The sequence below is a fragment of the Gadus macrocephalus genome, chromosome 5 (genome assembly GCF_031168955.1).
Source record: "Gadus macrocephalus chromosome 5, ASM3116895v1".
Taxonomy (NCBI): Eukaryota; Metazoa; Chordata; class Actinopteri; order Gadiformes; family Gadidae; genus Gadus; species Gadus macrocephalus.
Genome location: NC_082386.1, coordinates 9,966,816 through 9,989,554, shown reverse-complemented (window position 1 = coordinate 9,989,554; position 22,739 = coordinate 9,966,816). Strand labels below are relative to the sequence as shown.

General features: G+C 44.2%; 1 protein-coding gene and 3 long non-coding RNA genes across 4 annotated transcripts in view; 1 reads left to right on the top strand and 3 right to left on the bottom strand.

Annotated features, from left to right (window-relative positions):
• Positions 1 to 5,541, bottom strand: part of LOC132457946 (coiled-coil domain-containing protein 9B) — a 20,389-nt gene extending 14,848 nt beyond the window's left edge. Inside the window, exons 1-5 of the mRNA XM_060052356.1 lie at positions 5,300 to 5,541; positions 1,756 to 1,863; positions 1,543 to 1,647; positions 1,127 to 1,267; positions 349 to 504 (exon numbers count right to left, since the gene is read on the bottom strand). Of these exons, the coding sequence (XP_059908339.1) occupies positions 349 to 504; positions 1,127 to 1,267; positions 1,543 to 1,647; positions 1,756 to 1,863; positions 5,300 to 5,311 (522 nt within the window). The 5' untranslated portion in view covers positions 5,312 to 5,541. The remainder of the gene's footprint in view (positions 1 to 348; positions 505 to 1,126; positions 1,268 to 1,542; positions 1,648 to 1,755; positions 1,864 to 5,299) is intronic.
• A 4,296-nt stretch (positions 5,542 to 9,837) lies between these two features.
• On the top strand, positions 9,838 to 12,004 carry LOC132457802 (uncharacterized). The gene is made up of 4 exons (XR_009525772.1): positions 9,838 to 11,299; positions 11,415 to 11,599; positions 11,790 to 11,868; positions 11,906 to 12,004. It is a non-coding gene; the product is annotated as an uncharacterized LOC132457802 (long non-coding RNA).
• On the bottom strand, positions 11,963 to 14,329 carry LOC132457803 (uncharacterized). The gene is made up of 2 exons (XR_009525773.1): positions 13,358 to 14,329; positions 11,963 to 13,131 (listed from the first exon to the last, which is right to left on the bottom strand). It is a non-coding gene; the product is annotated as an uncharacterized LOC132457803 (long non-coding RNA).
• Positions 14,330 to 17,586: 3,257 nt separating this feature from the next.
• Positions 17,587 to 19,318, bottom strand: LOC132457801 (uncharacterized). The gene is made up of 3 exons (XR_009525771.1): positions 19,073 to 19,318; positions 18,508 to 18,596; positions 17,587 to 18,358 (listed from the first exon to the last, which is right to left on the bottom strand). It is a non-coding gene; the product is annotated as an uncharacterized LOC132457801 (long non-coding RNA).
• Between the last annotated feature and the right edge of the window lie 3,421 nt (positions 19,319 to 22,739).

Genomic DNA, 22,739 nt, shown 5'->3' with positions numbered 1-22,739 from the left:
CTCAGCCCCGCCCCCACCGTCGATCACAGCAACCATAGCTCAACCCCCCCCCTCCGCCCCCCCCCCCCCCCTCCTGTCCGTCTTTGTGTGTGGTGCTCATTGTGCTCCATCAGCACGGGAGGGGCTCGTCCGGCAGACATGTCTGACATCTATGTAAAAGCGATCAGGCTGTGACAATGGGAGAGGGTGTGGGTGTGTATGTGGGTGTGGGTGTGTTTGTGTGTGTGTGAGTGGGGATGTGAGCGTGTGAGTGTGTGAGCGTGTGCGTGTGCGTGTGCGTGTGCGTGTGGTTGACAGTTACCGTGGTAACAGGGATACAGTGCTCGCTATACGCGATGGAGAGCCCACCTGCATGGCAGCGGGGCCCCTCTTTGATGAGGCGTGGTGGGCGTGTTTGGCTCCGCCTGCCGCGTCGCCGCCCTGGGCTGGTGGGTCCTGGTCGGGCCCCCTCACTCCGTCCCCTGGCGGTCCTGGCTCCGCCCTCTCGCTCACCACCCTCTTCCCCTGGGGAGGAAGGTAATTTACGTTAGACGCCTCCGGAGGGGTGAGCTGTAAGACACTATCCATGATGGACAGAGAGTCCGTATCGGACAGACTGCGGATCTGATTTTTTTCAGAGAACAGCAAAGCCTATGGGGAAGTCATTTTTAACATTTTCCCAAACAGGGAAAGGCTCTAGGGTAAAGCTTTCATCTCATTCAGAAGTAAAAATCCATGATGAAAATGTATAATTCCACATATACTGGGTATTGTATATGTATGTATTGTATATGAATTGAGCGAGGGATTAATAATTCAGTAAAAATGTTCCAAGCAGGTAAGACGTTGATTGGAAAACTGAAATGCACTCATTCTGGGCCTTCCTATGCTCTCGGGTTTTCTGGGACTCTAAGTGACTCACGTCTGCTATGTTGACATTAGCGAGGAGCAACAGATAGACTAAAGCAAAAACAGAAAGCACTTCCATTGCATTCACTCTTACTATTGGAGCACTCAAACGCTGGTTAGTACGCAAGCTCAAGGTGTGATCATTGACCATTTATTTTCTCCAGACAACACCGCTGATGTCTTAGGGCTCCTCTGTTGGTCCCCCGTGCCTCCGTGACCCAGCCCCCCAGACACTCACCTTCTTCCCGGCCATGGTGACCGTGAGCTGCTTCTTGCGACCCCGCCCGCAGCCCGGTAGGGACCCCTCCCCGGTCCGGCTGGGCCCCGCTCCCGGCTGCCCCCCCACCGCACACCGCTTGGCCACCACCACGCGACTCTCCTGTCCCAACAAAACACGTGTTTTTGTTATTATTGTATTAATTCACTCTTAAAGGGCACGGCAATCCCGCAGTGTCCACAGCAAGCTTATAATAAAACCCATTCAATCCCTCTGGGGCCGTTACATTGGGGGGGCTATCGTTATAACAGCTTCGGTGCTAGCTTCCCCTACTCACGAGGAACAGCGTTGCTTGTCCTTCCTCCAACGGGGACGATGTGGGGCAAATCAATGGGTAGTATGACATCATCAGGACCACACAGGGCGCACACACTCACACTGGCGGACTTGCTGATGGTGATGCTGAGGTCGTCGGCCTTGCCCTTGCGGCCCTGCGGGCTCACGACGTCCTCCTCCGCCATCTTCTTGTCTTCCTCCACCTCCTGCACGCAGCCCAGGAATAGCATGCATGAGGCAGCATGCCAGCATGAGGTTCACCGTCATAATAACCGCAGGATGTGCCGCCGTGGGGACACGGCGGTCCCCCCTACCTGGTACCTCCTCATGAGAACTGCGTTCTTCCTGCGGAGGGCCTCGATCTTCTTATCCAGGTCCGTGTCTCGCTCATGGTCCCGCTTGAGCATCACGTCGCTCGGGGTCTGGAGACGAATGACGAAAACAAGAAAGACCGCGGTGTCTCCTCAAAATGAATTTGAAGAGATGGATGTAAAGGAGTAACACCGCAGTGCTCTCTCTATGGCGTTCTGCTCTGTGACCTGCGGGGGCGTTACGATTCAGAATGGTTGTTTGATTTGATTCTGCATGGTTCTGGGAAAAACCGTATAACGTGGCTCATAAAGGTGCGCACGTTGGCCTACTTGCAAATGTGCCTCTTTGTCAGGTAAATAATTGTGTTTGTGCAGGCCATAAGGGTGAATTATAAGTGCGTGTTGCACAGAGAGGTACCAGTGGGCGCTTGTGCTGACGCTTCCGCGTCGTCGAGAGCGAGTAGACCGCCGACCGGTTTTCCCGCGAACGCTGGCGATCTTTATAACGTCTGAATGATGTTTGGTACAAATAAACATATTCGCAAGACCTCTCAACGAGTCGATCTTCCTTTCGGCTCCATCTTGTGTTTCCCAGTTGGCAGCACTTAACCCGAAGACCAACAGGGACAATCAGGGTCCTGAGGGCCCCCTGTCACCCACAAGGCGTGGTGTGCATTGTGGATCGGTGCGCGTAAGCTACGTTGGAGGTGCCTGTGGGCCAGGGGACCACCCTGCCCCGACCGGGGCCTAAGAGATAGAACTCACCCTTGGAGCTCAACGACATCCTCAAAAGGGTTCTCAGGCCCACACTCAATTGGATTAGACACCCTCCAATGCTAACACTTCAGAGGGGTTACAAATGAGACTAGCTGCGTGTGCAGACATTTTTAAAAAGAATACAGTGGATTATTATATCGGGTTTATATGAGTCAATGCTTCCTCTTCACACCATCTGTCAATATCCTTCGCCACTTCCAGATGCGCAACGATGGCGACTTGTGAAAGCTTAGACCATTGTCCCTTTTTTCACACGTCTGACTGCCAGGGCAACACAAACAGCACCACAACATGTGTCTGTGTGTGTCTGTGTGTGTCTGTGTGCGTGTGCGCGTGTGCATGTGTGTGTGTGTGTGTGTGTGTGTGTGTGTGTCCTCCTCACGCTCCCAGATGGTCTGATCATTAAGGGACTCGGTTACAGGCTGAATGCCCGCGCCGGGCGAGCCTAACATTCCTGATGCCATCTGAAAAGCATGTTTGCTCAAATGAGTTCTCTCCTCTAGCAGCTAATAAGCCACCATGGCTCATTGTGATCCATGGGCTTTCTCAACCTTAAGAAGAAACCCTCTCCGTCAAATGAACTTAGCATGACGACTTCCTATTTGGTAATCAAATGATGTGCAGTGAGAACTGGAGACGGCATGCTTTATGGAAAAAAGCCAGAGTGGCCTGGCCTTCACTCTGCCTAGTCCCAAGAAGCAGATCGGTGGGAAAGTATATGCACTAGTATGGAAGATGTTGTCATTATGACCTGCCCTCACTGGCCGAGTCGGGCTGTGAGTGTGCTGTGCGCACTCACAGCCTCTCTGGGTTACTTATGGAGTGTGTCTGAGCCCACTCTGGGCTCCTGAGGGTGTCTGAGCACACTTCAGGGCATGTGTTTTACGATTCCTGGGAAGCAGACGGAGATCATAGCAATGCGCTTGGCAGCAGCCCAACGCAGATGAGGTTACAGAAAAAACCGACACATTTAACAGCGGGTGGGACCCGGTTTTAATCTGCCTGGGAGATTGAATAATAGTACAGTATTTCAAGTCTATTATGATAGACTTGACAACCTGTAGATGGGTGTGGATTAGTTGGACGTTTTGTTATTCACTTCAATATGTGTGTATTATCTGTGTGTTATCTTAGGGTGTCTAAAGAAAGATTAAAGCGGACAAGCATATTTCAACGGAGCAGCGACAGCCTTTAACAACAACAACTCCACAATATCACAACCTCGGTTCATTTTGTGAACAACAGGTTACTGACATCAGAGAATCATTGCTAAAGATAGGTAAACACATTCCTCCTATAAAAGCGTCCAGGGCGCACCAAGTTCTGAAGCCTTCATAGGCCACGGCAAACGCTGTACTGTACGCACTTATCCTTAAGAATGCTCATACGGTGTGACCTCCATTATCTGCTTTCACTGGCCAATTCAAAAGCCGTGCGGCACAAGCACACCTACAACAGCTGAGTTTAAGACGAGGGGATCGCATGGCATACATCGAGGTGGCGGACATCGCTAACGCACACAGGCGGAGCGGGGCAGGGACGTGCCACAGTTCGAATCAGGCCCACGCCCTCCACTGCTGCTCCCAGTGTCGCCAGCAGCACCGTCATCGCATTCCGTCCAACAATGACTCACACCCAGCACGGAGACACAGACACACATAGCATCCTGCTGGTGTTTGGGAGCAGATCCAGTGCTGTTAGTGGTGTTAGGGTTTGCCTTGACGCTACAGGGAAGTTTGGGCTACCCGATAGGGATGCTGGGCTACCGAAGCCAACGATAAGAACAACAACAACAACAACAACACAAAACCAGAGATAAATCATTTGAATTCAGAACCTCGGTGTGAATCAGCCAGCAGATCCACACTGAGAGAGAGAAAAGTTGGAGGGGTACACTCACAGCGGCTGCCTATGTAAGAAGTGGCTGGCGACCAGTTCCCTGGTTGTCACGGCATCCAAACACAACAGCCCATGAGCACATACCACCAGGAATAGGAGCGAGAGAGAGAGAGAGAGGCAAGTTCACACTGCTGAGGGTCCAAAAAAATCTCAGCAAGCCCCCCCCCCCCTACAGAGAATGGCTTCCTCCAGCAGCCAGGGTGAAGCCCACCAGCTAGCTCAGTGCAGTGGGGTGCAGAGAGGTGCCTTCATGGGAACCCGTTCCATTCTGGGACGGGTGGGTGGAGGGGGTCGTTACCGGTCTGTCTGCGTGAGATCGACTTATTGTGCAGAGCGAGACGCAGGCTTTTTAACATAAACACACAAAAACAAGCACACACACACACACACACACACACAATCAGAGAGCAGAGAAAAGGCCATGAGACCCGTGGCCAGGACTGCCTGCTGTGTTCGCCGCGCAGCGTGCCTACCTCATCCTGGACCTACTGCAGGGACAGAGAGCGAGGGACGGGGGAAGGAGACTGAGGCACAGCGACTGAGCGAAAGCGCTGCATTTAGACCTAGCTAAAGCCCCCGACACAAGGGAGAGAAAGAGGGAGAGACGAACGGGGAACCGAACACCAGATGAGGCTCAGAATGATAAAGAGAGAGAGATTGAGAGGGAGAGAGAGAGAACGAGAGGTAGAGAGAGAGAGAGAGAACGAGAGGGAGAGAGAGAGAGAGAGAGGGAGGGAGAACGAGAGATAAAGGGGCGAGTGAAAGGTAGAGGGAGAGAAAGCCCGGGGCTAGGAAGAGTAAGAAAAGCGAGAGAGATAGAGGCAGGGAGCCTGGGATGAGGAACAGAGAGCAGAGCAGAAATGGGACTCACAGGTCTTTCCATGTCAGCGGTGGGAGCTGGGCAGGGTCCAGGCGCTAGGCAGCCGCGGCGCCGGAGAGGAGCTGCCCAGAGTCGCTGATCATGCCTCGATTACAATGAGCCAAGTTGGGCACAGCTCCAAGATGTCTCACAAACACACAGTGCTCCCCTGTTAACGGATTTCGCAGCACTCACCCACCCCGGTCCCTTCTAACTCATGCTCCCTCACTCCCCTCTCTCTCTCTCTGTCTCCCTCTCTCTCTCTCTCTCCAACCCTCCCACCCGTCTCTGCTCATGAACTCTCTCCCCCTCCCTCAGTTCCTAAAGCACTTGTGGTATCTCCAGACTGTGCACTCCACACAATTTCGATTCACTCCAGTCTAGCCTACATTTTTTCAATCAGAAAATGAACACCCAGCAGTCATCTTTTATTTGATGAAAAAATGCAAATGCAATACAAAAGGATGAAGGCCTCTTTTAAAATAACTTTTGAAAAAATGCAATTAGTATTTTCCCACCAACGAGGAGTGTGGTTTTGATCCCCAGATTAATTGGTTTATTTATTTGTCTGTTTCTATTTTTGCTCTTTGGCACCCTGAACGGCCCCCAACAGCTGCAGGGCCTGAGTAGCAAAGAGCTTCAGACTACATATTCAAAGTGCCAGAGGAGGGGGTGGGGGGAAGATTTCCCACGATTTCTCATGTGCGCCATGCAGCCTCCTCAAAAGGCCAGGAGGAGCTAATGACATGCAGCAAGCAGTAAGGGCGGCCTGGCGGACTAACGCAACAGACGCCCCAGACTGCTGTGGAGTGCACGATGGCGCCCATTGAGTTCAGGATAAGACACAGCCGAATATCACAGGATTCACGCAAATGTGCTATTATTAGTCCCTGTAATCTTTTTTGTGTCTTCCCTCTGTTGGTTTTGTTAGTGAAAAGTTACTGAACTCATCATTTGCAATACCGCAACAAATAGATAACAACACATATTCAAGACATTTATCAGTGTATTGATGATATTTTGACATCAAACCACCTGTACAATGAGAGAATGGAATGATTTTAGCGTCCATGGGGATTATACTTGATAAATGCATGATTGGCAGAGCAGGTAGGCCTGCAAACCGCAAGTCAAGACAAAGGCAGCGACACATACACAGAAGCACACACACACGCACACACACACGCCCAGGTAAGACCATGGACCTAGGCTTTAAGTGATGGATTCAATGATTATTTTCCTTGATTCAGTTTGCGTCGGTCAGTTCGCCAAGAAGAGTCGTTAAGAATCGTTCGTTCGTTCGTTCAGTCGAGTTTCCGGTAACGGTGAATCAATCATGGAACGCACGGTTCTCAGCTGAGTCAGTCAGACTCAGCTCCTCCCTCGTTCTCATTCTTAAACGATCATGGAAGTCTGTCATCAATCAGCACAACATTACAACTTTAATAAAACCCAGCGGTATGGGGGGGGTAGTTAATTATTGGATATGTAACAAGATAGCAAGATAATATACTTGATTTAGCAATGATGGTGGGGGTCCCGGATGGAGAACGAACCATGAAAGAACAAGACAGATTGGCGAGACATTCAAATATTTGATTAATCTGGCATGACACAGAAAGTACAAAGACAGCATGCATTTACCAGTTCACTGATATTGAATTGTATTATCGTACGCTCGCTCACTAAGCCTCTTCCCTTTTCACCGCTCACAGTCAGTGAACAAACAGCTAGTCAGCGAGTCAGCGACTAGTAGGTCTGGGAGGAGTCGAGTCTGAGAAGAAACGAGACGAACGAGAGAGAAGAACACCTCAACAAGCAACGGCGGGTCATTCATTTTGCCATATTAAAAACGTTAAATTCAAACATCGCACCGACCGGCATATCAACACAGAAGTCACGTGATTCTTAAAGAGACAATGTCCCTATAACACAAAATGAAAACAGGTCAATAACACAGTATGGTGAATTATGTCTATAGAGTCCACCACAAGACTACACTTTGTTGCTCAAATGTAATAATACTCTCCTCCTTGAGCCTCCCCAAATGTCTTGCGATATTGATATTCCCCCCCCCCCTCCCCCCTGTGGACTGTTTTAGTTGTTTTATTTTTCTTATGTTTTGTGTGTATGCCATGTGTGACTGTAGGCTACTGCTGCCTGTCTTGGCCAGGACGCTGGAAGAGATGTTTAATTACAAGATGATTATTATTTTTCAACTAACCAATAGTAGTTGCCTTGCACTTTAAAATGTCAATGCACTTTTCATACCTGAATAACAGTGAAAGCTACTTAATAATTGATTTGCATGCATAGTATACTACACTTTCCATTGAACAATTATCCCTTTTACCATAAATGGACTAATTTTATAATGTAATCAAATGATCACACACACTAGCTGCTTTCAGACACACGTGTAAGTCCTGATATTCTCCTGATGGGCCGTATGTGTGAACATCCTATCCTGACATTTGTACCCTGAAAAGCTCCTGAATAATACTACCCCCAAGGTAGTATTTTCTCTGTATGAAATGTAAATTACCTTATGTGAATGAGGGGTAGAAAGTTGGTATTGCTCACACCACTTCAGTGGGCGTGTTGATGACGGTTCTGCATGTCATTGAGTGGCACCCTAAATGATAATCAGCCTGTTGCCTTATGTTCGCTGAATGGCTAAAAAATATTTAAATGTTGGCAGTGCTTTTAGAGTAATTTGTAGTGAACAAATGTTGTACGTTGTAAAATTATATGCAAAATGTTATTATGCGCTCAGAAATTTGTTATATTATCGACTGGGGTTTCCAAATTATTGCTATGGGTTTAATTACAACTAGTTGGGCGTGCAAAAACTCTAGTCCTTATAAAACCACAGGACGCATAAACCTGTTGGTTGCCCAAAAGAATTAGAGCTAGCTTACACAGTGTTCACTCACAGTAAACGTTCTAGGTGTACGTTATGCCTCCTGAGGCTAACAAACGAAAGATAAAATACAATACGCTAACTAGGCTAGAGAGAGTATCACAAAGACTTTTGTGCTCTTTTCAATGTAATTTGAAGCTGAATGCACATTATATTTGTAATGACGTGTAGTGGTCAGTAGGCGACACTCTGGTCCTTTTCTCTTTGAGTTCAGTCATCCATGGCTCAGCCGATTCATTTTAGCTCATCCCTTTTATTATTATATATATATATATTTATAATATCTATATATTTTTGTCGTTTTTAAGTTTATATATATATATATATATAAACTTAAAAACGACAGAAATATATAGATATTATAAATATATATTTATAACGTTTTATTTATCAAATGTATTTAAGTATGTAAATAAATAAATATATATATATAAATGTATAATTACATATTATTTATATATATAATGTTTTATTGTTATTTATAGTTTTACTTTAGTTCTTATGTTTATAAATAAACGTTAAATCTATATATATAGTTTATTTATAAACTTATGAACTACAAATAAATACATATATATGTAAAATAATATATATGTATGTCTGTATGTCTGTCTGTATGCATGTATATATTATGTAAAAAAGTTTGTCTGTTTAAACTCTAGTACATTCTTCTAGGGTGTTATTTCTTAACCATCCACAGCGGTACCCCTAAATATAATGTACACTGTATAACTCCTGATGCTGAGTAAAGGCTAATGAATAGTGGTAAAACCTTCGGCATGAGAAAGCAGAATGAACACAACAATGTCTTTCCATAATGACAAATAATTTCACGATTAATTACTACATGTTTCAAAATAGAGGCGGGCGTTGGCGTCACTAGGTCTTTTTATTCGGGGTAAAGCCCCGGATATTATTTAATCAGCCCTGAATATATCTTTTGTGTAAAAAAACATATATATATATATATTTGTTTTTATTTCAATATTTATTGGTATATTAACTGGTAACTATGGAATGCATTAATTCAATTCAGTCTAGAAGTGATGAAATGATTCTAGTCACTAATGGTAGTGAGTTATTTAGAAAGAAACATGGGGACTCCAGGAGCATCTCAAAATAAAGTAGCCTAGTCTTTCTAGATAGTCCTTCTGGCAAGAGAATAAACAAGTTAAAAACATAACCAGACTGTTTACCACCTCAAGTGAATGAACCTATCCTATCCCCAGTCATACATATATATATAATATATATACTGTATATGTATATATATGCATACCTACATATATGTGTGTATATATATATATATATATATATACACATATATGTATGTGAACCTTACACGTATATACATATATATATACATATATATATACATATACATACATACATACATACATACATATATATATATACACGTGTAAGGTTTGTCTCACTGTATTCATTTACTCTGAAATAACGTGTATGGATCTTTAGATGTTTGTGGATAAGTGGCACAGCAGTCAGGTAGCTATTTAAAACTATAATAAATTGCGTATTTTGTTAATTCAGGTAAAGCATTATGAAAAAATGTGCATGCACAATAAAGCGTGCAAAAAAATTGCCTCCTCCTGGAGGCGGGCGTTTTTCGACGCGACCGCATGATGAAAAGAAAAACACCAACACCCAGACAGTGTGCAGAGCATCAATCAGAGACATGGTTTAAAGAATGTATTTTCATTTGTGCCTTTTGATAATATCTAAAGTGATACAAGGTGCTGTCTGAGTTGTTTTTCAAAGTCGCTGATTTTGAAGATTGATTCATGAGCTCAAATGGAACTAGGTGGCTTAACGTAGAGGCAAACCTGGTTCACTGTACCCACGATGCCCATCCCTATGCATTAACCTGTTTTAACAGTTGCATTTGTACCCTCTACATTCTTTCATGAACAAGTATAGTCATAGGCTATAAACATAATAGACTGAAGTCTATCATTATCCTCTCTTAACTGTGGAGTAATTAGGCTGCATGTATTTCACATAGGTATTTGGTTTAGTATTTGCTATTGACCTTGCATCCCATTTGGCTCTGTGAAAAACCTGTTCTGATCGCCTGTTAACTTGGCTTTAGGCAGCAGGCCACAAACATCCGTAATTAAATATTAATAGAGCAGAGTGAATTATTATTAAATACATTTTTTATATCATAATTGTTAAGGACAGCAGCGTTGCATCTTATTATAAAAAGAGGAATGAAGAAAAATGCCAGCCTGCTTGATACTGCCAGCTAATGGAACTACTTTAATGGAACATTATGGGCAGTTTGTCCTCCAGTTTTTTATCAAGTCCCCGTAAAATATTCCCTTAAATTGTAAACATCAGAGGCTTCAACATAGGAACTGTTTTAAATGTGGAACGTGTTCACTTATTCAATATTGAGAGATGTGGTTGTTTATTTGGTACATGTTTGACAGTTTTGTCTTGGTTAATGCTTCCATAATGTGCCATTGAATTGACTTGAACAGGCGGAAAGGTCTTATTTTAATGTATCCTACGCATAGTCCCCCCCTTGGCCAAACTGCTGAGCATGTTTAAGTATTAAGACTTTAATGCCAACACTGTCTGGATGTAAATCGCTGGAGCAGCAGTAAGAAACACTCTTTTCTTTTGCAGTTGGCCTTTGGAATACCTGTTCTTCCAAATACATTCCAGCCCAGAGCTGTTGTTCAGACTAGGTGTATCACCCTTGGGTGAGTCATGGGCCTCTATAAATACAATCAAAACGCTCACAATGTGCACCAGTCTCTCAACTTCTTGATCAGGTAATGTGAACACATGATACAGTCAATGTGTGCAGCAGTCTAATATTTAGAATTTAAAGGTGTTGATTTAACATTGAAAGTGCTGAAGATTATGTTCCACTCTTTCTTTCTCAAGTAGTGTTGTGTACAGTGCCTGTCAACCAACCAGATAAGATGTCTAAGAATTGCGGTAAGTCTACAATTGTATAGATTTGAATGTTTATATATGTATCTATTTTCTTGATTGAATGGCAGAACAACTTTAACGTATTCTTCCATATTTTCTTTCACCCAGACAAGCCAGAGGAGGTGAGATATTTCAAAACTAAAAAAAACAAAAAAACTGCAATTGGATTGAGTTTGTAGGTGTTGTGCAGTTTGCCGACAGAATGTGCTCATGAAAGATACATGTCCTTCTTCGCAGTGTATGCCCGAAGGAGAGTGTGAGGATCGTGGAAAGGGTTGTGACAAGGGAAAGGGAAAGGATGGCGACTCTGATGGAGTAAGAAACCTTGCATATCTGCTGTAACTTTTTGAGTCTCAATGGCTATCCAACTTACTATCCTACTTCCTCTTTGCTCCTTTTTTTTTTTCTTACAGGAAGAGAAGGTAAGATAATAATATACTTTATAATAATAACAATACACACAAATATATATATACATGTAAATATTTAGGCATATATTTATATATAAATATGCACACACACATACATATATATATTATGTAGACATACACGCATAGATATATACACATCAACAAATACATATGCATTTATTCTTTAACGTTTTCCTTTTAGTGCCATGGAAAGTCGGGTGGACGTGGGGGACACGGAAGGGGAGGAGGCCCGGACTGTGGAGAGCGTGGTGGAAAGGAAGGTCGTGGTGGACGTGGGGGTTCCAACTAAGTCATTAGTTCTTCTTTGTAAGAAGAACTAATGACTTTGTTTTGTCTGAAGTAAAATAATATATATATATATATATATATATATATATATATATATATATATATATATATATATTAAAGAGACTAACCCTAAACAAGGGTATTTCCAATTGTAATCCATTGCTTCATTGTATTCAATAAAACAATTTGACCCAAATCAACTGTCATGTCTTCAATTATTCTTCATCGTGATATTTACCAACTGTGTGACCTGGTCTAACCTGGTCGGAGGCATGTGCTTAGCGCACGAAAAACCACACCCATGTTGAGGGTGTGAAAACAAACAAATTCAACAGCGTGGACATTGCAATGTCAACTCCTCTTTTGACAATGTTTTTTTTATTTGTCATGCTAAAAGATACAGCAAACATGGTCCAGAGCTTTTATTAAAACTCAATGATCACATTCCACCTAGCCAATGCAGAACCAAGGTTTTTTGAAAAAACTGTTCAAAAGTTTTTTTTAAATCAACCATTTAATGTTATACACATGACTGACTAGCAATCATAATCAAGTCTAAAGGGAATTTGTGTTAATATACTTCACACACAAATACATTATAATTATATAATAATTGTCCACCAATAAAAAATGTAGCATCTATACACGACTTATTCAGCAATTCGCTCTTCTCTAAGCTGTCTCTGGGCCGCTTCCATTGCAGCCCGTACAACTGAGTATGCCATTTGCAACGGCAGCCTTTCTTGTTGTTGGTCATGGCCTTTCATAGCATTGTCTTCAAAGTCCTCGGCATTGCTCGTTTTCAGTGGATTTCTGTAAATCTCTGCTAACGCTTCCAGCTCCATTCTGTTGGAGTCACTCGTACACTCATTGCTGAAACTCTGTTGGTCCTGCATCCTTTTTAAATGATCGCCTATCCATTTCTGTGCAGTGATGGGCTGTGGTCGTGCAGGAAATGTTGGCAAGTCCCTTTGGTGCACTGGGATCTACAGATGTTTCAAAGATCTGCCAGGCGCCACGCTGTCCTTGGGTTTCAAAATGAACACTGTTTTGGCAATTCCTTCAAGAGCTGGTGGGTCTAGGACAGATGCAAAAAAGCACACTATAGTTGTAAAATATACCTATTTATTGTATGCTCATTAAGTACGTTTTCGTATTTACAAAAGTATTGTGGTCTCACCTGTCTGGATTCTTTTTACCTCTGGATATACTGAAATAACTCAGTATATCCAGAGCTCAGTATAGAGCTCTGGGACTCTCCAGCCGAGCACGGTTAACCAGAGTATTATTTGGTCAAATTGTCTCACACAGCCTTTAAACACTGTTTCACCGCCTCTCCCACACATGGAAGTGTCCTTACATCATGTGAGGGAAATGTAGAAAAAAATGAGTTGTTCTCGTATAGATGAGGGGATCACTTCTTCCTTGTGATCGGTTAACCCCAGGCCAAAGTTTGACAACAAAGGGGAACTAGATAACACTAGTCAACAGATAGAGTGGCAAGATTAACAACCTGAAGAGAACAAAGCTTAAATGATGAAAAGTAAACAACACCATTGTGATTTTTCATCACAATTCAAAAGCACTCAAATCTAAACTGATGGCTAGGATCTCAGGGCAAGGATCCTTGATTGCATCATGAAGGTATGGAGCTGGGTTCATCATGTTCATAGCAACGCCACCTATGTGTTTATTGACCAGGACTATATTCTCCTCCTCAATGTACTCCTGACTCCCTCCGATACTCTCCTGGAGAAACGGTGAAGGCTTTTTGGGTCTTTGCTTTTGCTTGCAGAACATCCGTTTCCTCAAGGAGAATTGAAAAGAATTGGCACGTGGCCCTGGAGGAAGTTTTGCCTCTCTTGAACGGTTTTTCAGGGGGAAAAGTCTCTTGAGGACCGCCTGAGACTTGGTTTGGATGGGTTTAGACTCCACCCCTGCAGACTGGCACGTTACAGGGCTGAGGTCAGGTCCCTGAATCCCAGAGGCGCTGTAGACCTCCCGTGGCTCAGCGGTAAGCCCCTCCACAGAGCTTGAGGGTAGTCTGCTGAGCAATGTGCCCGTGCAACATTCGTCCTCATCCCTGTCTCTGTTATCAGACCCGATGGTACACGTGAGGCAAACAATGAATTGCAACAAAAAGCCTCTCCACGCAGCGGGCCCTTGTCCACGCTGATATTGATGAGGTCGCACACCGGTGAAGTTGCCTTCTTCTTTAGAGGTTGATCGGTTTCCTGCAAGACACGACTCACTCGAGGGCTCTTCCAGGACTTCTGCATAGACTTCAGTGAGATTGTGGGGCTTCATGGAGTCACCAATAAGCCAGTCCTGTTGTTTGGTATTTTACGTCCTGGTCTATTTCTTCTTTCCCTATCATTGGCTGTGTCCTGGCTCCCAGGGTCATTTGGCGGTTTTGAAGCTTCCCGGTTGCGTCTGAGCACTGCGGTCAAGTGAGCCGCCATTCGTTCATCCGCGGTTGAGCCAGCCGTCACACAAAATCTTTGTGCGCCTTTACTCTAAACAGCCTTTGGGTGGTATCTCGCAACGTTTTCAAAATAAAACCCTTCACCTACTTGTGTAGATATATAGAACACTAGCTGGCGGCGTCTAGAATGTCCGCACTTGCGGACATCTTGCCAGTCAGCTGCTCACCCGTAACATTGTGTTGGTAGTGGCACATGTACTTTATAAATAACCATAACTTGCTACATTTTCAACCGTTTTACCAACGGTTGGGTTTCTTACAAACCTTATTAACGTGGTTATAATATTGTACACATTTTAGAACATTTCAATTTTTTTAGAATCTAACATAATTATTCATCAGTATCAAGTATGCAGTGCCGTAACTACATCTCTGACGTTTATAACAAAACAAACCGTTTGAAAATGTAGCAAGGTGGTTAAGGTTATTTAAAAAGTACATGTACCACTACCAAGTCAACACAGTGTTATGGGTGAGCAGCTGACTGTGGCAAGTTGGCCGCCAGTGCGGACCTTCGACTCCATTGGCCAGCAGAATATGCATGTGTACATTTTTCAAATGACATTTTCTCTAAATCTATACAGTAAAATCACATGGTTCTTTGTGTACAAGTAGTCAGTACAACAGTTAGTATGGTCATATCAGTCAGTGACATTTTCTCTAAATCTATACAGTAAAATATAATGGTTCCTTGTGTACAAGTAGTCGGTATAACAGTTAGTATGTCATATCAGAACTTATGTGAAATTCGGTCTATAGCCCACTTCAAAGTGCTGACATAATGCAATTTTGCAAAGGCGAGAATATGCATGTGTACGTTTTTCAAATGACATTTTCTCAAAATCTATACAGTAAAATAACATGGTTCCTTGTGTACAAGTAGTCAGCACACGGGTTAATATGGTCATATCAGTCAGTGCCTGAACTTATGTGAAATTCGGTCTATAGCCCACTTGCTGACATAATGCAATTTTGCAAAGGCGAGAGAATGTGTACGTTTTTCAAATGACATTTTCTCTAAATCAATACAGTAAAATCGAATGGTTCCTTGTGTACAAGTAGTCGGTACAACAGTTAGTATGGTCATATCAGTCAGTGCCTGAACTTATGTGAAATTCGGTCTATAGCCCACTTCAAAGTGCTGACATAATGCAACGACTTGTCCGACTTGAGGGCCGCGTTATGAAACGATGCGTCAGATAAACGATCGCACACATACGACAGAGCCTATAAACTCAACAAATGAATCCTATTTAACAGCCCGTTCCCTAGTAAATCATTAAATATTTTTTGTTAAGTGACCGTAACATATCTTTGTTTTCCGTTCGTTCCTTGCAGAAACAACACAGACAGAATAAGCTTATTAATAATCAGACGGAAATCGTAGAGCGATGTCTTTTGTTCAGAAGCGTTTTCAATATGTGTGCAACAGTAGACATGCAAACGTTAAAGATTCTTAGAAAAAAATTCCAACGTCATGCAGCTCATTGTGACGTCATAAGAGAGATGACCTCTCCACCGTGGCCGTGTGCGTGCGTTCCTGTCCTGTGTATGTGCGTGCGTGTGTTACGGACAGTGCTGTTAGCCTAGCAGAGGCGAGATGTTTGCATGTCATGAATATTCATAATAAGAGCCAAAATCTATATCAATGTAAGCACCAACAGAGGATCATGGGCATCAGGGCTCCGTTTCCCGATAACGATGCTCGTACGATCATTCTCACGATGGATCTTGCAAGCCATCGTAAATTTCTTTGGAGCGCTTCGAACGCGCGTTCACTGCACTCACGACGTTCGTAGGATTGTAACCGTCTACTGACACAGTGCTGAAATGGGCTCCGTAGGAGGGGGCGACGCAGGAATGATGCAGGAAAATGGGGTTAAAAAGCGTTAAAATATCTCCCCATCAAGGCCATCAACAGAATAGCCTATGAAACGATTAGACTGCAATAATATGAATGCTAAAGATATTAAAACACAATTGATTAGGCCTAGGCTGACATATGCTACATTAGTCCTTATCCTGAACACACTACTACATTTTTTCAAGGCATTTTCCCCCCTGAAATAATTACAAAAATAGCTTGTGTGACAACTACATTTATCTTAATGTGCAGCAAAGAGCCGACTATCTGATTCCGCATAAGGTTTCATTGATTGGCGCGCAATTTAGAATATGATGTAAAACAAAAAATGCAACATTCCATTAATTCATTAGCATTCAAACTCAGATTCTGGGCATTGAAACCCGGCTATTGCTGACCCGATTAGGGGAGCTTGGTCTAGATCCTGCCCATATTGTTGGGCAGGATGATGTATAGGCCTTTTTACACTGCCAAGCCGGACACCCGCATGCAAGAATGAGCTCACGTCTGAGTAAAGGCTACAAACGAAATTAACTATTTACAAGTGCAAAAACTTCAACTTATTGTTCATTTTGCTGAGCACTTGTTTTTTATCCCGACAAAAGCCTCATAAGGAAAGCTCCTCTGCATCTCTCGTAGATCGTAGGCCTACCATCTTTCAAGGTATTTTTTAATGTGACTACATAACCTCTCATGATCAGCAGCTCGCGGATTTCACTTACACCGAAACAGCCTGCCCTGGCCATCATATCCCTTCTTTTCCGGGTAGGCTATACTAGGTTATTAACTTATCCTGGAAATGATAATAGTATATTAAACAAATCCCAGCACCACACCAAAAGGAGGCAGCAAATCAGCGCTAAACATATCCATCTGCTCATTTCCACATGTAAGAGAGCAACAAACAGGTTTATAATATTTGGATGTTTTATTTTCTTTAAATCAAGCAGGTTACATTTCATTCGTTTTTACCCAATCTGATATTTGGAGGCATTTGCAAATATGCTCATAAATTACATGATTTGTAATCCCAAAGAATGAGGTGGTTAATGATCAATATTGGGATCAACAGTGATCACCCTACTAATGTAGGCATTACGTATGCAGGCAGTCCCATTAAGGTCTCATGTGAAACACCACAGGTCTGAAATACTCAGGAACACATGAAAATGGCACAAAAATGAATTTCACTCTCCAACCTTTTGCTAAAGAGACGTTGACAGGCCCACAGAGAGCCTGGAGCTCACGGGACAACATTCACATGAAGAGGTCAGATATCGTCAGACCATAGACATTAGGTTTTATGCAAGCGAGTTTAGCCAAGCGAGTACAGGCAAGCGAGTCGAGCTAAGCGAGTTTAGGTATTAGGCAAGCGAGTTTAGGCAAGCGAGTTTAGGCAAGCGAGTTTAGGCAAGCGAGTTTAGGCAAGCGAGTTTAGGCAAGCGAGTTTAGGCAAGCGAGTTTAGGCAAGCGAGTTTAGGCAAGCGAGTTCAGGCAAGCGAGTTCAGGCAAGCGAGTTCAGGTATTAGGCAAGCGAGTTTAGGCAAGCGAGTTCAGGTATTAGGCAAGCGACGCGAGTTTAGCCAAGCAAGTTCAGGTTTTATGCAAGCGAGTTTAGGTTTTATGCAAGCGAGTTTAGACAAGCGAGTTTAGGCAAGCAAGTTTAGGTAAGAGAGTCAAGTTACTTTAGGCCTCACTTTATTTGCGGTTAAATTGCGGCATTAGGTTTAGAAAGAAGGTTAAGATCCAGGCTCAGGTTTGCTTCCAGCCTCGTCCCTCTAGTCGCTCCCTATAAAGAGGGTTCCCAGCTACCGTGTTAAAATACAACAGCTGGGATTACAGATATGGAGTACAGAAATAAATGACAAAGATTGATTCAAACATTCTTCCCCCAAAATGTGGTGCAACATAAAATGGAGAAAATAATTACTTTCTCTCCATTGAAACCCAGTCATATCTTACTATCTCACGAGGTCCCGCCGCAAGGGGCGGACTTACGAGCTCTATAGAGTGTGCACTGTGTGTTGATGTTGGGTGTGGATTAATGTGCTGGTGTAGCCATCCAGGGATCCTCAGGGTTTATGGGAGTAGGACACACTGGTGTAGTTCAGTACTGTGAAGTAAATTGATGCAAAAAGTAGAATCAGTGTCAAGGGCAATCAAATGTCTATAAATGCAGGAACAGCCCCATCTGGATCAGGAGGGATTATACAATTGCTGTTTGACACGTTAGGTCTGTTCAAGGAGGAAGTAAATATTTACCAGCGTTGGGTCTCTGCACCATGACACCCAGCTGCCACACATCTGGTCTCCCTTTAAGTCTCCTGAAGGAGAGGTCAACTTAATTGAACCTAAGGGGAATGGGTCACAAGAAAAGGTAAGGATAAATCAAAGCTAAACATAGAAAGGATGAAAACAAGCATTGTCCAACATGGGGATCGGCGATATTTTGATGTAAAAACATTTAGGTGTACGATCCAACCATCAAAAACAGGCTCTTCTTATCATGTATCCAATGTACCCCGAGTTGCTACGCCCTCATCGGCCACCAGGTGGCAGACTTGATTTCGTCAGTCGAAGGAGCAAAATAGCCATCCAGCTTGATTACAGCAATAGTAGAGGAGCGAGTCAAAAGAATGCGTTTGAGCACCTTCAGCCATTGGCTCTTGTTCAAGGACATCCCGCTGATTGGCTGAAGTCAGATCTTATTCTCTAGAAAGTTTGTTACAGAAGAAGCCCCTAGTATCAAAGCAACATACCCGCCAAACAAAACTAACCTTGTTGAATAAATGAAAATGTCTTCAAGATGGTCAATCCAGTATCTTACCGGTTCCACATTGAGTCTCTAGTCGGCTGCGCTGCGGGCCTTAGGTCCGTCCTCTGCTCCGGGACGAGGTCTTGAGTATAAAGAACCAGTCAGTCATCAAGCTGCTTGGTCTCTTCAAAGAGGTGGAGGTTTGACCGCCTGCACCATGAGGACGCTGTGGATACGGTATGGGACCATTTATCAGCGGATCTGAACTGCAGAACTTTAATCACATCAGCTGTAGATTTATGTACCTTTTCCGGAAAGATGAGTGGTCGTCAGCCCCTGGGCAGTGATCTTCATCCCCAGTGACTCCTTCAATCCTGCTGGAGCAAACACTCAGTTACCATTTGGAGATGACCCAGCTACCCTAGTGTACTCACTACTAAGTGATACAACCCGGTTCAGTGTTTCCCCCAGACAATGTCTTAGTCAAGGTGGGGGGTCTTCGGTGAGGGTTTCAGTTCGCAATAATACGATACAACCGCCTTTTCAATTGCATTCAAAATGCTTTATGGCACGACTATTGTTTTGAACAGTATACAGTATTACCGACAAATTATTTATCTATATTTTTTGTCCTTGAGGAAAGTATGTTTTCTTTCCCTACGAGTTTTGCATTTTGTTATTGCATAATTATTTTTTATATATAATTTTTCTACATTGGTAGTCAAGGCGGGGCCCTAGTGTTAAGACGGCCATAACCATACAGTACTGGGGGAAACACTGCAGTTACTTGAGTTAAACATTAGAGTTTAGTCCCCAAATGGCGATACCACCAGTTCATGGCTGCGCTCTTTGATTTTCTCGTTGATCAGATTGACCTGGATGAGGAGCTGGTTGGTCTAATCACGAGCCGCCTTCGGACCTCCACCGCCGGATCCCCCAGCCGTCCTCCACCTCCGGGACCGTCTCCTCCAGGACCTCCACCGGGCCAACCGCCTGGACCTCCGCAACGTCGCCTCATTTCTTCTGAAATGTGACACACGTTCTATTTGCACCCCGGACATTCCTCCCCGTTCATGATGCACTGGAGAAGAGTTTAGCTTTACTGGATGAGGAGCCGCCGCCGCCGCCGCCGGGCCCTCCAGGACGCCGCCGCCGGGCCCTCCAGGACGACGCCGCCGCCGCCGCCGGGCCCTCCAGGACGCCGCCGGGCCCTCCAGGCTGACCGCCGCCGCCGGGCCCTCCAGGCTGACCGCCGCCGCCGGGCCCTCCAGGCTGACCGCCGCCGCCGGGCCCTCCATCACCTCTACTGAAACAAGACAAAATCTATTTAAACACTGGAGATTTTTTTCTCCTCGCTCACTCAGATGTCAATAGCTCATCTTCTCCCATTCTGTACATTCTTGAGAGGTATCATTTCCTATAAACTCCCAAACCCAGCCACACATCTAATCTTCATAAGGACACTAGTCCTAGTGGCTGAGAACGCTTGCCTAACAAGCCAATCACAACCAATGACTGAATTCCAGTTTTATTCTGAACCGTTTGACCACGCCAAGGAGTTTATAGGATGTGCAGTTCCAAGGCTCACCCGTCTGTTCCTGTAGGACTGAACGGCTCCTGGCCAACATCCACCTGCAGCTCCCAGCTCCAGACCCGCTCTGTTGAAGCCTCTGGGAGTACAATCCGCTCCTGAACAAAAACAACTGTTCATAAATCATTTGGTACTCTGCAATCCTTGGAAATATTATGAAGCATGAGCTTGAATAGATAATGTTCAAATCCTGTATAATGATTAATTGTTGTACAAATGTGTATAGTTCTATTGATTACTTTTTTACTTCTATAAAACATTTAATGAATAGTGGGAAACTACACAAGAAAAGTAAATGAATGCGGTTTTAACGCGGTTATATTAGTAAAGCAAGTCTTACCCAAAAAGTAAATAAATGCTGACCACATTTTATCATTATTATTATTAACTATTTAGTGCTTCACTAAATTCCTATAGCAAGTGGAAACGTTACTCTCCTTCATTGGTGATGTTCATGTTCCTCGATATCTTCCAATGGACTCTGTTGTGAAATCCTTCTGGATCCTCTGCGTTGAAGTGCGTTGTTCAATTTCCAAGGGGCGTGTCTAAAGGGCGCGATCTAAAATGGGTCGATGCTATTGGATAGGCCTCTACTAATCATAGCATTGGAACGGGTGATGCAGAAATACATATTCCTCAAAATCTTTGAGTAGTAGTCGTTCGTTCTTTTAGTGAGCATATACAGTCTTTAGTTCACCAAATTCCATCTTTGTTGTTGAAACACCTCTACATGTTGCGTATATCCAACCTCACATTAGATAGCCTAAAGGGTTGCTATTGGTCGGTCTATTTCGTACCGGGCAGAAAACGTTATATAACGGAGGGGCGCCTGACCGCATCTTTGAAGAGCAAATTATATACGAGGTCCGTCTAGTTCCGAAGCTATTGGTGAAATACGCAAAACGAATATTGAAATGTTAATTTTGGCATTTAATTTGCATCTACATTTTGCCAGTGAAGGAGTTTAGGTTTGCCAATCCGAGGTCTAACAGGCAGTAAACATGTTCATTAAAATACAAATGCAAAGTCCACAGAACATACGCGAATAAAAACCACATTGCACCACCAGCGGTCAACAGCAGCAGCAGCAAGTGTATTGAAAGTAGAAAAGTAGTAAAGAAGAATAGAATTGGGAGAGTGGTGTGCAAGTCAGACACCGCATCTAACCCAGGACCACCTTGCAGATCACAAACAGCAAACCTACCAGACCAACCAAACACACATCAACAGGCCCCCAGTCAGTAGGGTCAGTCAGACAGGTTTCCACAGAAGGGCTCAGTGGGGTTATGGGTTGAGCAAAAACAGAACCCTTTCTTCCTTCCACAAGTTTCCATCCTAGATTTTTCGGACATGTGGAGTCGGACATGTTTCAAGTTATCCGTGGATTCCTGAGGGCAGTGAAGTATCTGCAGAAGGTGACGTCCAGGTCCAGCGGTCTGCCGCATTGACCACGAGATCTTAAACTGAGTGGGACCGCCTCGGTTTGTAGTAGGCTAGAACAGTGTGTACAACAGCGTGGAGGTCCTCGTTTCCATCAGAGTTGCTGCAGTTCTTCCATGCTGCTTCCACAGTGAGCAGAGGACACTTCCCAGTGTGGTGGTCGGTGCTGTAGCGGTCCGCAGCGTTAGTTAGTCAGTCGATCCCATAGATAAACCACTCAACACAAACTACCACTTCCATTAGCAAATCCACATTAACCTCCAGCGGTAAAACATGTACAATAGAGGGGCGAGAACAGACGACAGGAGGAGATGGGGAGCGTGTAACATGTGTGCAGTGCTCATGAAGGAAGTATCCCGCGTTACTCACTGCGTGAGTCCCGGAGGCGGGGGTCCACGTCGGTGGCCACGATGTCCGGATTGTTCAGCCCACGCAATCCAACGCAAAATAAACGATTAACATCCGTCACGGTGGGGGCGCTTTATGAGGAGAGGCGGGGGAGACGCAGCTGAAATCAATTAAGGACTAGTGACCTCCAGAAGAACGTGATTGGTTGTGAGCGAGAAGCTCGAGCCTCCAGCTGTATCCGCTGTGACTGAACCGCTCATTTAGGATTATCCCCGCTCCTCAATAGATCAATGAACTGGAAAAAATTTGATCAGCAAAAGATTATATTTTTCGATGATCAAATATAGAAATTGAGCGTAA